Below are 11,836 nucleotides of genomic sequence, written 5' to 3'. Positions count from 1 at the left end.
ACTCGGCCAGAGCAAACCGAACGCGCACCGAAGTGCACCGCACGGTGGTCGGGGCCATACGAGAAAAACGTATGCGCTCTGGCTGGCTCTGGTAGCCCGCGGGTAGGGCAGCGAGAACAAAAAAAAAATATTGAAGAGGCTCAATGTGCCCTCGCGAATAAAAGTCAAAGTAGAAAAAATAAATAAGAACGTAGTTACTTTGGCTGGCCTTAGTGTCTTGACATGGATGTTCTGGTGTATGTTAAAAAAAATGTTGATATTTTTTTATGTGACATGACGGCACAAATGAACCACCCCAACGCTTCGTCTCATTGGACCTCGCTGCCTGCTTTGTCAACTCGTCTGCTAGTGTGTTGATTTGGCTTGTCTCGTTGTATGTTCAGATGTAAGACTTTAGAAAAGTCAATAGACCTTTGGCGTCAAATGTTTATAACAACATTAAACCCACAAAGTTCCGCAATTGAAAATCTAAAGCACAACTTTGGAAATGTCAATGCACCTTTCACATCAAGAGCTTATGAGATTTATACCCATAAAGTTTGGCAATTGATATCCATGCGCTCCATAGATTCCGTGGCCTCAGTGAGATGCCGCGGCGAGCCCGCTCACCATCAAAGCGCCCTTGAAACTTTGTGCTCGGATGGGACTGCTTGGCGTTATGTGACTCCCGGTGTATGGGCGTTGCCACGAAATCCAGCCCGAGTTTGTAATCTTCGCGGTTAAATGTCTTTTCGAGCGTCAAAAAGACATTCTAGACAAAATCCAGAGTGATTTCTGGCGCCGGGGGTCGCTTTGGTCGGCGGTGCATGGACAGCACGAAAAAATTTCGGGGGGGGCTGAAGCCCCATAAGCCCCCCCCCCCTGGCTACGCCCCTGGTAGCAGGCCGTACCACAGAAGATTATGCATTAGCATGCATTACAACTTCGTCTCTGCTCAACATGATTTTGAACAGCTTGCAAAACTGCAAGCATATAATGCGTCCATCGTTCATTGTCTGCATGAGAATCCGCTCTAAAACTGGTCGACTAAATTGCCATTTCAATGACAAACCGCGCGCTCTGTCTTATGGGAATATATGATGCTGGTCATTGAGTTGATCATTTTTGGACGTCACTGAGGAGCGCACTGAAGAAACGCTCCAGCGCTCAGATTCGTGAGCCTGAATCTGTGCCAGAAAGAGTTCGTAGTCGGCCAAAGGTGGAAGGTGGCGAGTGGCAGAAATGGCGGCCAGCATGGCAACGGTGCCGCCGACCAGCAGTAGGGACTGCGGCTCCAAGTCCGCCAACATGGGGGAAAGGGTGGCTCCGATGCCTCCGGAGAAGTACACCGCGCACAGACCTGTGGCGCGCACTTCCGTGCGATAGGCCTCCAAGGTGCAGGCGAAGACCAACACGAGAGCGACCAAAATGGCGTCGAGCAGCAGCTCGCCCATCACAATGACTACGAGCGGCGGGTCGCCGGGGTCGCCGCGCGAGGCGATGCGCTTGGCGACGTGCTTCGCCCATCCAGCCACCAGAATCGTGCAAAATGCTAGCACCAGTTCCTCGCGGCGGGTCGGCATCCGCAAAAGCCAGTCGGAAACGAGTACGCTTAGCGAACGAGCGACGAGTTCCAGCAGCAGTCTGTACGAGCCAGCCAGGGTGGTTTCGGACCGCGATGGTAGACCAGACGCAGTGCCGGAGAACGTCACGTACAGACCGGCGAACAGGATGAGGAACAGGAATGAAAGCGTCAGCGTTCGCGGCCTCAGCGCTTCCTGAGCCAATAGGTCGACTGCAGTGAACGCCCGCGCTCGCCGCCTTTTTGCCCGACCGCGTCTGTGCCTGCGATGACTCGTCGATGCGTTCGGCTCAATGCTGGTGACGCGCGATGTGGCGAACCTGTGGCGCTCAACATTACTGCCCACGGCGCGCCGCCACTGCGCGGACTCCTCGACGAAGTAGCACGAAGGGATCAGCAGCGAAGCCACGGCGAGCATGATGAAGGACAACACGCGGCGGTCGAGCATGGCGCCAGCGGCGAGCGTCGGCAACAGCGACGTCAGAATCGGTGGCAGAAATGCGGCCCAGGCGAGCTCCTGTCGTATTTCACTGCCGGACACCTCGAACAACATCACCAAGAAGACTAGCGCGAGCGCGTTGCACGAGGCACCGGCGAACATACGGGCCGCAAAGAAGGCTACCAAGGAACTGGTTACCGCAGTCGTGATGTCGGCGGCTAGCACCACGATCACCGACGCAAATATCACCGGCCTGCGTCCGAATCTGTCCGCCATCTGACCCAAAAACGGCACGGGGGCGAGAACGGCGACGTGGTCGTGGGTGAACGCTGCCGCGGAAATCCACGCGTCGTCACAGACGAGATTCCACTCGCTGACGGGCGTCCTTACCCCACGCTCGACGCCGTAGTCCCACTCGCTGCGGCGAACCTTCGTCCGATGCCTCTCGGCGACGGCTTCAGCGCGCGAGCCGCGTGCCGTGCCCGTCACGGGAGCGGCTGCAGTGACAGCGTATACGCGTAGCACTGGCTGGCGGTGCCGTCCGCTTCGAGAGGTATCCCGCTGCGCTTCCACTCCTTGGCGCTGACGTTGCCCAACTCGCGCGGCACCTTGCACCAGTGGTCGACGGGAGCCGCCAGTATTACCATAGACAAGTAGTGCATCATTAAAATGCTGAGCGACAGCTGGGCGCAGGCTAACATCAGCGCCTGGTAGGTGTTCTGGGTGGTAACGCTGGCTAACACTCCTAGGGTTTACTAGTACACATAAATACCCAAGAAAGTGGATGGGGAAACAGCGCCGCGGTAGCTCAATTGGTAGAGCATCGCACGCGAAATGCGAAGGTCGTTGGTTCGGTTCCCACCTACGGCAAGTTGTTTTTTCATCCACTTCCATTTCCATTAATTTATCCTTTATTCATTCCATTTATAAAGCACAAGTAATTTCCCCTATGTTGTCCTTGGTGTCAGTGTTTGTTGGCTTCTCATGATATGACTAATAAAAATCGGGTCCCTCGTTTAACCCCCTTTCTTCTCGTTTCTGCAGTCTGGAGTCATTGCTGACAAAAGGGAAAATAATGGTGCGACACAGGGCCTCCAGGATTGGCAGTTAGTAGCCGCGGAGGTCATGCATGTACGTTTGCAGCTCGCCGATTGCTTGCTCTGGGTTTGCAAGTATGTGTGTGTGTGTGTGTGTGTGTGTGTGTGTGTGTGTGTGTGTGTGTGTGTGTGTGTGTGTGTGTGTGTTCCTGCATAACGATCATAACTCCGGGCTGCTTCAGATCGGGCACATTGAGAACATTGGCTGTATTCTTGCCCTTCGGCGCCCTTTTATGGAGCCAAATATAAACGTTAGCGACTGAATTCGTCACACAGCAGTATTTCGTTTTCTTCAGTGAAACCTGGCGATCGCTTTTCTGACTGATACAAAATGAAAGGAATCCCGTGCAACCGACCAGACTTGCAGGTGCTCTTTCCGGGCTTTTTATCCTCGTGTCTTTTGAAATACTAAAAACATATGTGTGCTTCCCTAACGGAACGAGCAGACGAGTGTTTGTCTTCTGCAACCGAAACGCTGAGCCATTGGCTGAGCGGACGATCAGGAACATTACATGATCTGTAGTCGGAAACGTGCAAGTATAGACGGCGTTATTGATGTATCTTAACAGTTCGTATTATTTATTTTTTGCAAATCATAAGAATTTCAGTTGTGTTTTTAGAGAGTTTTAATTTATAAATGACCCGCCGTGGTTGCTCAGTGGCTATGGTGTAAGGCTGCTGAGCACGAGGTCGCGGGTTTGAATCCCGGCCACGACGGCCGCATTTCGATGGGGGCGAAATGTGAAAACACCCGTGCACTTAGATTTAGGTGCACGTTAAAGAACCCCAGGCGGTCAAAATTTCCGGAGCCCTCCACTACAGCGTGCCTCATAATCAGAAAGTGGTTTTGGCACGTAAAACCCCACAATTTTTAGTTTATAAATGCAGAAAGTTTTGCGCAACACGTTTAAATTTGGCGCGCTAAGCACGCCGGTCGATCGCAGCGTCCTACTGGTGGCGTCATCGCAGAAGCGTCCCTAGTTCTCCCATTGTTTTGCCGTACAGATGGCCCATTCCATACACCGCAGTCTCGTGTTTTGCACGACATGGCGGCGAGGAGTTACGGAGTCGCCATCTATCGGAAGCGCCTCGCTGACGTAGTATGAGGGTTCACGCGGCGCGCTCCTCATAGGTTTTGCTGTCAGCGCTCATTGAAAACACCACGCCCGGGCTCTCCCGGACATTTCTGTACGTACTTTCGAAACGAGAGAAGTGTTTTATTGTCTAAATAATAATCTTGGGCAAATTGAAAGCACATAATCGTTTACAGACGCTATCTATTTACCGATTACGTACAGTGAACGTCACTGCGCGCGGTCGCCGCGATGGAGTCTCCCGAACCGGCTTCTTGCGTGAAAGGTAGGTAAACGCTGAGAGCAAACTATGTGAAATATGTTCTTATAGTGTTTGTATAACTAAATGGAGTGTAATAGAACGAAGCCTCAATGAAGTGATCGCGCAGATTCGCAGCGACCGAGTGCGCGTCTGCATGCTTGTCCGCACTGTTTCGCTTTCTCCGCGTGCGCGTTTTCGCACCGTGTCATGAGCTTTCGGCCGCAGAATATGAGCATCTGACAGTATACAAGCAACCATTGTTGCGTGGGCGCTATCAGAGCTGTCCAAAAATAATTTCATTGTAGAGACTTTGACGCCTACGGGGACTGTGATGTGCCGTCGCGACGATTCAATCTTTTCTTTTTCTTCTAAATTCTTGGACGTTTCAATATTATTTCTAGAGTTGCGTCGCACTGAATGTTTATCGGTGTTCTCAGCGTGCGATTTCGCGCTGCTGCTTTTTTGCAGTGCATTAGTTCGTAACACAAACATGACCATATGCCATGCTATTTTCTAATGTGCTTCTTACCACTCCCTTTCTACTCCAGTGAACTTACCAGTATCTATAGCATCGACAAGTTCATAGACCAAACCGTCATGACATTAGTCGGGCAGTGGACTCGGGCGAGCGTCTCAATGCGCGTTTTCCGAACATCGCAGACCCGGCGCCGTAGCAGAAATCTTCCTCGCGTCTGTGCTGGCTGCATACCCGAGTTGTAGCCGACGGCTGTTTGCCGGTTTTATGTTTCGCGAGCCAAGCCTCACGCAGCTTCTTGTCCTGCGGCTACGTGTGAATAAGGCTGACACCGGGCTCCGTTGCGTACGTCCGGACTGCGGCACCGAGCAGTAGTCTACCATGTTGCGCGCCTTCAAAGGCAGCCACTACCTATTGTAGTGCTAGGCCACCCTAGTAGTGCTTTTAAGCGTTGTTAAAGAGAAACTTGAAGCGGGAAAATCTCGCCACTAAATGAGGACCGCAGCGTACGAGGGAATTTAAACTCTCGTTTTCAGCTCGCTTCGGCGCTCCCGAAGCAGCCGACGCGGCCGCTATGTCCACGTGATCCCTAATAGGACGTCACGCTACAGTGTACTACACTGTAGTCACGCCAACGGTGGCGCCAGCTTTTCCAGTGGCGGAGCTCGAGGCCATATGCTCCATATGTTGCGCGAGACATGGCTATGGCCACGACGTCCACGACTATCCACGACGCCGCAAGCGTTGCTAGGCAGCAAAACAATTTTTTTTTTATCATTTCTACGTCCTGGTGGTCAGGTTACTTAGTTTTCATTTTATTAATGAGGTTTTCATTTTTTTTATGAAGCACTGGAGCTGACAATAAGCGAGTGATTGAATTTTTTTAGTGACGTCATTTGAATGAAACAAAAACAAAGCAAGACAAGCCAACCATTCACGTTGATTCAGCAGCGCAGCACGCAACAGCAGGCGCTTTCTGCTGGTGTGGGCGGTCAGGGGTTTCTCTTCCCGAGTGTTTTGTCGGGCGTTGTGAGCGAGACTCTGCGTCGAGGAAGAGCAACAGGTGGCCCGACAGCCGTGCTTAGGTGAGCAGAGGCTTGTCACATTCTTCCATATGGCGTAGACAAATGCCTCGGCGGCCCTGACTGGGTGTGAGAGCGGCGGTAACAGTTGTCGCTCCTCGAAAGTGCAAATGCAGCTGACTGGGCTGCCGCGAGGTCCCTGCAGGTTGACCGTCGCTCTTCGAGGTTTCGCTGCGTGCAGTACGCACTGTGCACGTTCGGAGCGACGGCGCTCCGCCCCTGACACGTCGGTCAAGCGGTGGCCGTGGCGTGCATCTTTGCGATCTCTCGCGTTTCCTTCGCACAGGAGGTCCTTGAGCTGAGCGCGGCGGCGCGATTTCTTGGCGGCATTGCCGGTGCTGCGAGTCTGTCACCTGCACTTGTTCTCGGTAGCAACCCGATTCATCTGCACGCCTAGGACGCCTTGCAACAACAACGTTTCTAACAATGCCCGACAAGATGTGCCACAGTGAGTAGTCGCGGATCGCCGCGCGATCCTTGGATGTTCGTCGTGCTTTCTGCTGCTGCTGCCATGTAAAGCGTACGCGCCGGCGACTAGCACCGTGCACCTCTCTCTCTCTCTCTATCTCGTACATGTGTGATCAGAGCCGTGGCATGAAACACGCTTTTGTTGCTTTTCGTTGCCTTGGCGCGTTGGCCGTTAAGTGGCAGTTCACGATGCTGCTTGCACCGTTCCGTTCTTCTGTTGTCCACATTTCTGCTGCTTGAACACCACTGTCTGCGCTTTGCTTTCTGGTTTCACTTTTGAACATTTAGTCGTGGAGGGTTGAAGACGTTGCTTTAGCACACACATGTTCTTATAAGTTTGCCATCAGCGGAGCGATTCCACTGAACCGCAGGGCTGCCTCCTTGGATCGAAGCAAAAGAAACAAGGCTAACCGAAAGATTTCACGCTACAACACTGTTAGTGTCTCTCCTGTTTCATGCAACTTGGTTCAGTTAGTCGCTGCATCAGTGCGAGAGAAGAAGAGGGCGGAATTCACGCAGCTAGAGAGTGCCGCTTAGTGCTCTTCTGTGAGCGACATAAAAGAAAGACTGAGCGAGAACAACCAAACGTTGCACATTCCTGAGCATTGAAGGCCTCCTCACCCTCCCCCCCCCCCCCCCCCCCAAGTGCTGAAAAAGTTCATTAGTTTCATTCTCACCAGCAAATATTGAACAATAAACACTCCGAGAGCCACCTGGGTGGCCGCACTGTATGTGCCGTAAGCTACATTGGCGTTTTGTTAAACAGGTGGAAGTTGATTAACCATATCTGTGGGGATCCATTACAGAAAGGAATGCTTGCACCCATTGAAAAGTAGCATGCTGCTATCGAGGAGATTCATGTGGAAGACAAAGCTTTACAGTAATTTAGGCCATCAACAAGCAGTCTTTCTTGGGCAGCCACTTGCTTTCATAGCTGCTGATGATAGTGACACAGAGCCTCAATTTCTCCACTGTGCAACAAATAGTCAATTTTACACCATTTTTAATGTAGTGAACTCATTATTCATACCGCAAGGAGTACTGCTGTAGGCATGTTGAATGAGACTCCTTCATGTGTCATGAATACAGGGGTGGTTGCCACATGGTGTCATGGATGCTGGGTTGATGCAGTGTTTGCAGGCTACATTGTGGTTGCATTGCAGAAAGCCTTTAATGAAGGAATGGTAGAAGAGAGAAGGTAAGACAGGCGCCCCTATCCCAAAAGTGACAGCAGAAGACCAGTCCTGACCATGCTCCGGAGGTATTAGTGTGCTAGTTGGTAGGCAATTATCATTCCAGAGAGCTAGAGATTCACACGATGAGGGACACTAGTGTCAGTTGCCTTTTAGGGTTTTGTTTCTTCAGGAAAATAAAAGGCTTCTTGTGCCTCTAATTTCCCTAAAGTCAAGAATTGTGTGTAACTTGGTTCTGGGCCTTCTGGATTTTTGTTACTGTTTCTTGTATCTAACGTTGCTGGTCTTAAGCTCTTCTCCCATTAATGCGGCCCTTGGGCCTTCCACCTCTCCCGTCTTCACTTCAAACGTGTGTGTTGTATTCAAGCATAAAACCATGAATGCTTCACACACAACAATATACCCTCAGTTGTAATTCAGTGCTCATGTTTGTGATCATCTCTCAGCAAGTGTGATGCCTTTAGAATGCTAAATACTTAACAATGTTGAATGTACAGAAATGAAAAAAAGAATATAGCCTGTACTGGGGGCTGTCTAGTTTTTCGCAACATGGTCATCGTGTGGCTCGAGACCACAGTATTGGGATGAATAACACGTACATCAGTGCTTTGTGGTAACATGCAAAGTTTTTGTGGTGTACAGACGAGTCCTGCCCAACACATTCTACACCATGCAACTGCAGCCACACTTAATTTATTTTTTAGTATTCCTGCAAAACTGCAGTGGTACTGCTTAAAAAAAGGGAGGGGGGGGGGCTGAGTGCACAAACAAAATTCACATAGTTTGGGGAAATGACCAAGAAAATGAGTGGCAATGAAATTGAGGTGAAATATATAAAATTTCATAATGCAAAATGAAAGTACACATAGAACGAAACATCATGCTGTACAACAACAAAAGAAAAAAAAATTAAATTGTGGGGTTTTACGTGCCAAAACCACTTTCTGATTATGAGGCACGCCGTAGTGGAGGACTAAGAAAATTTCAACCACCTGGGGTTCTTTAGCGTGCACCTAAATCTAAGTACATGGGTATTTTCGCATTTCGCCCCCATAGAAATGTGGCCGCCGTGGCCGGGATCCGATCCCGCGAACTTGTGCTCAGCAGCCTAACACCATAGCCACTGAGCAACCACGGCGGGTAACAACAAAAGAAAGTGCCACTAATCTGTTATATTCACTAATTCTTTTGGAAGCTCATTCCAATCCCCAGTTGTCTCTTTAAGATGGAATTAGCAAAACTGCAGGTCGTGAATGAGAAATCTTGCACTTCTTGAAGTGCTGGCAATACGTTGAAAAATGTGTTTGCTTCCGAAGATACTCTGTTTTATTATCCCAGTTGCACACCCAAGAATTGCGTGGCAAACCGTGGCACCAGCGTCACCAATGGACGCGCTAGCTTTACGTGTGCAGTCTTGCACAGAGCACCGTGTGCATTTCCATGTGTTAACCGACGTCAGCCCACGTTTTATGTCGTTGGCAGTCGTGGTGAAGCGGTTAGGTTTTTTGGTATGCAAGAGCTGGCCGTGGAGTATCCTAAGAGGGACATGACTGGAACATGCAAAACTCGATGTAGAAGTTTACACTGTAGCAATATCAGTTTCTGAGCACCATGTTTCATCAACTTGAAGGCTAACACGAAAAAGTGTTTTCTTTTCTGGGCTGTTTGAATTCCCAACCCCGTAAACGATACTGGTTTCGCTGAAATTGTTATACAGTATGAAGAAAAAAATTTTGGACACTTGGCAGTACCGACTTGGTCAGGTCATTTATCGAAAAGTCTGGACTATCCCTATAAATTGGGGACGGTTGGCAACCCTAGGTAGAGCACCTGTCTCGGTGCACTGTTGCTTTGTCCCAGCAGGGTAGCCATGTCAAGTCAGCATGGCAGGTCCGTCGATGCTTTGACAGATGAGAAAATTTATTAGCTGTCGATGAATTATGAGCTGTTGACGAATTTTGACTAAGGTGAAATCAATGGCAAAAAACGAGCTTTTATGCAGCATGGAATCATTGCTAAACAGACATGCAAGAAAAACCCAGCAGTCGAAAGGTTAAGGCAGGCATAAAGGAATGGTAAAGCAGCACAAAAGACTTGCCGGGGTGGGACTCCTGCGCCAATTGAGCCATCTTGATACAAACGCAAATTCCTGTGCCAAACACAGAAAATTGAGGAAAATTGCACCATGCTGCACCAGAGCGGCTTCAGCATGTACATGCCCTGGCAGTGACCACGAACGTTGAGCAGATTCATTTTCCAAAAAAGAGTGCTGCCATTCACATGCCGCACACGGCACAATGGCGCCTCTCGCGCAGAATTTCCCGCTTATAACACTGGACTTTTTTATGCTTCTGGCAAGTGGCCGGCATGCGCGGCCACTTGGGCAGCTGTATTTAAAGTGTACTAGAATATGGTTGAGTGGGTCGAGTGGCATGGCGCTCTCTATAGCTGAGGCGCAAAACAACAGAAAGTAGGCTGACAGCACTGTGTGCGAACTAGATATTAGGGAAGCGTGTGCTTCAGCGTGTTCAGCAGGTGGGCGGGTGTCCCTTTCCCCAGGGCCGGTATAATGTAAACCTTTTCCCTATCTGTTTTTACGCCTATATGGCAGAGGCCTGAGCCATCTTGATCTATTGGCTGGTTAGGAATAAAAAGTTGCAGTTTCTCTTGAAAGGCAAAGCATATATTGTGATGGCAAAAGACAGCTGTACGAAGTAAGGATAGTAGCTAAATTAACGACCATGGTGTCATGCGGGCAAAAGCAGGCACGAACACATCTCACTTGACCACGGAAACTCACTGTCAAAATGCTGGGGTGAGGAAGCATGGTCGCATGAGCGAACAAATTGACCTTCGTGCTGTGTCTCGCTTCAACTCGAACTAACCAGCGAAAACACAGCGCACATGAAGCTATCAGCACTTGCACTCTGTCCCCGTCGCAGATCGCTTTCCGGATAGAGCCTGCACGGCTGTGCCATGCCCAGCAGCAGCCGGAGTAGAATGCTGCCTCCCCCAGTGCCTTGCGTGCGACAGAAAACGGTGTGCCTCCTCCCCGCTGTGCTCCCTCGGGAGTGCAATATTGTACTGCCATCATTGGCTCACCCTCGCACACAAGCTTTCTCTCGCACATACTGTACAGCATATGGCATGTGGCAATGACGTTATCACCCTTGGACTTTGTACGGAACGTCACGGCGACACCAATGGTAGAAATGCGCCTGGAGTGTCCATATAATTGCTATCGCAATAAAAACAGATTGGAATAGCTTTACGTTATACCAGCCCAGGGTTGATTGCGGCTCTCTGGGTCTGCGGTGACATATGGTGACCCAGAAATTACATTACCACATTGATTGGACCGCATAGTTTAAGAAAATTTTCCACTATCATCATGAGCGTCGACACAGGAATATATAGTTCGCTTGTAGTGCCACCGATGTTCTCGCCTTTATATGTTGAAAAAGAATGCGGCGTGCTGCGTCTCGACATACTCTCTCATGTTATCTTCATGTTCGTTTATTCTGTGTTTCATTGTGGTTTTGAAGTGCTCTGCCATATTCCATTATTTGCCAAAATTCAGATTGGCCTGCTCCAACCTGCTTCAAAATGTAATTTTATCTGTTCCAAATTGCTCCAAAATGAAATTTAGTCTGCTCCAAGGTGCTCCAAAATGCAGTTTTGTCTGCTCCAAACTACTCCAAAATGCAATTTTACTTGTTCAAAAAATTGCTCCAAAGTGACTTTGGGCAGTCCCACCCCTGGACATGGATCAAGGGAAGACGCAAGAGACATACAGGTGCTGTAGACATATGCCAGCATCTTGCATTCGTCCACATCCTTCACGCTGATATACTCTTTCTGATGTCGAACCAACTAGCTCAAGCTTCCATTTGGATCAAGCACAAAGGGACCGTGGAAATTCGTGTTTGGGAAGCTAAGGGCAAGGTCCCCAACTGCTTCAGCTTATGAGTGAATTTGACCAAAGAGTGTCTTGTTAATGGTCTACTCTTATTGCAACTTCCTCACTCTAACGGCTCTAGTATACATGCTTGCGATACGAAAGCACTGAAATACACTGTTGTGCCATCAAATTTTGTTCTTTCTTTTTTATGTGTGTGATATTTCAAACCAGCAAGCATTTTCCTTCCCAGTTCTGCATTTTTGTTGTGCCCTACAATAGAGGCAT

General features: G+C 49.5%; 2 protein-coding genes across 5 annotated transcripts in view; one reads left to right on the top strand and one right to left on the bottom strand.

Moving 5' to 3' along the window:
• Positions 1-1,064: 1,064 nt before the first annotated feature.
• Positions 1,065-2,276, bottom strand: LOC135899202 (solute carrier family 22 member 7-like). Its single transcript, XM_065428457.1, has one exon. The coding sequence runs from the start codon at positions 2,274-2,276 to the stop codon at positions 1,065-1,067; it is 1,212 nt and encodes a 403-aa protein (XP_065284529.1).
• Positions 2,277-5,826: 3,550 nt separating this feature from the next.
• Positions 5,827-11,836, top strand: part of LOC135899244 (solute carrier family 41 member 1-like) — a 65,628-nt gene continuing 59,618 nt past the window's right edge. For 2 of the 4 annotated variants that reach the window (XM_065428522.1, XM_065428521.1), the window contains exons 1-2: positions 5,827-5,992; positions 6,276-6,437. The gene's annotated coding sequence lies outside the window, so the exon portion shown is untranslated. The remainder of the gene's footprint in view (positions 5,993-6,275; positions 6,438-11,836) is intronic. The other 2 variants (XM_065428518.2, XM_065428520.1) reach the window with 2 other exon arrangements.

The sequence above is a fragment of the Dermacentor albipictus genome, chromosome 5 (genome assembly GCF_038994185.2).
Source record: "Dermacentor albipictus isolate Rhodes 1998 colony chromosome 5, USDA_Dalb.pri_finalv2, whole genome shotgun sequence".
NCBI classification, from domain to species: Eukaryota; Metazoa; Arthropoda; class Arachnida; order Ixodida; family Ixodidae; genus Dermacentor; species Dermacentor albipictus.
This window is presented reverse-complemented; position numbering and strand designations above follow the sequence as displayed.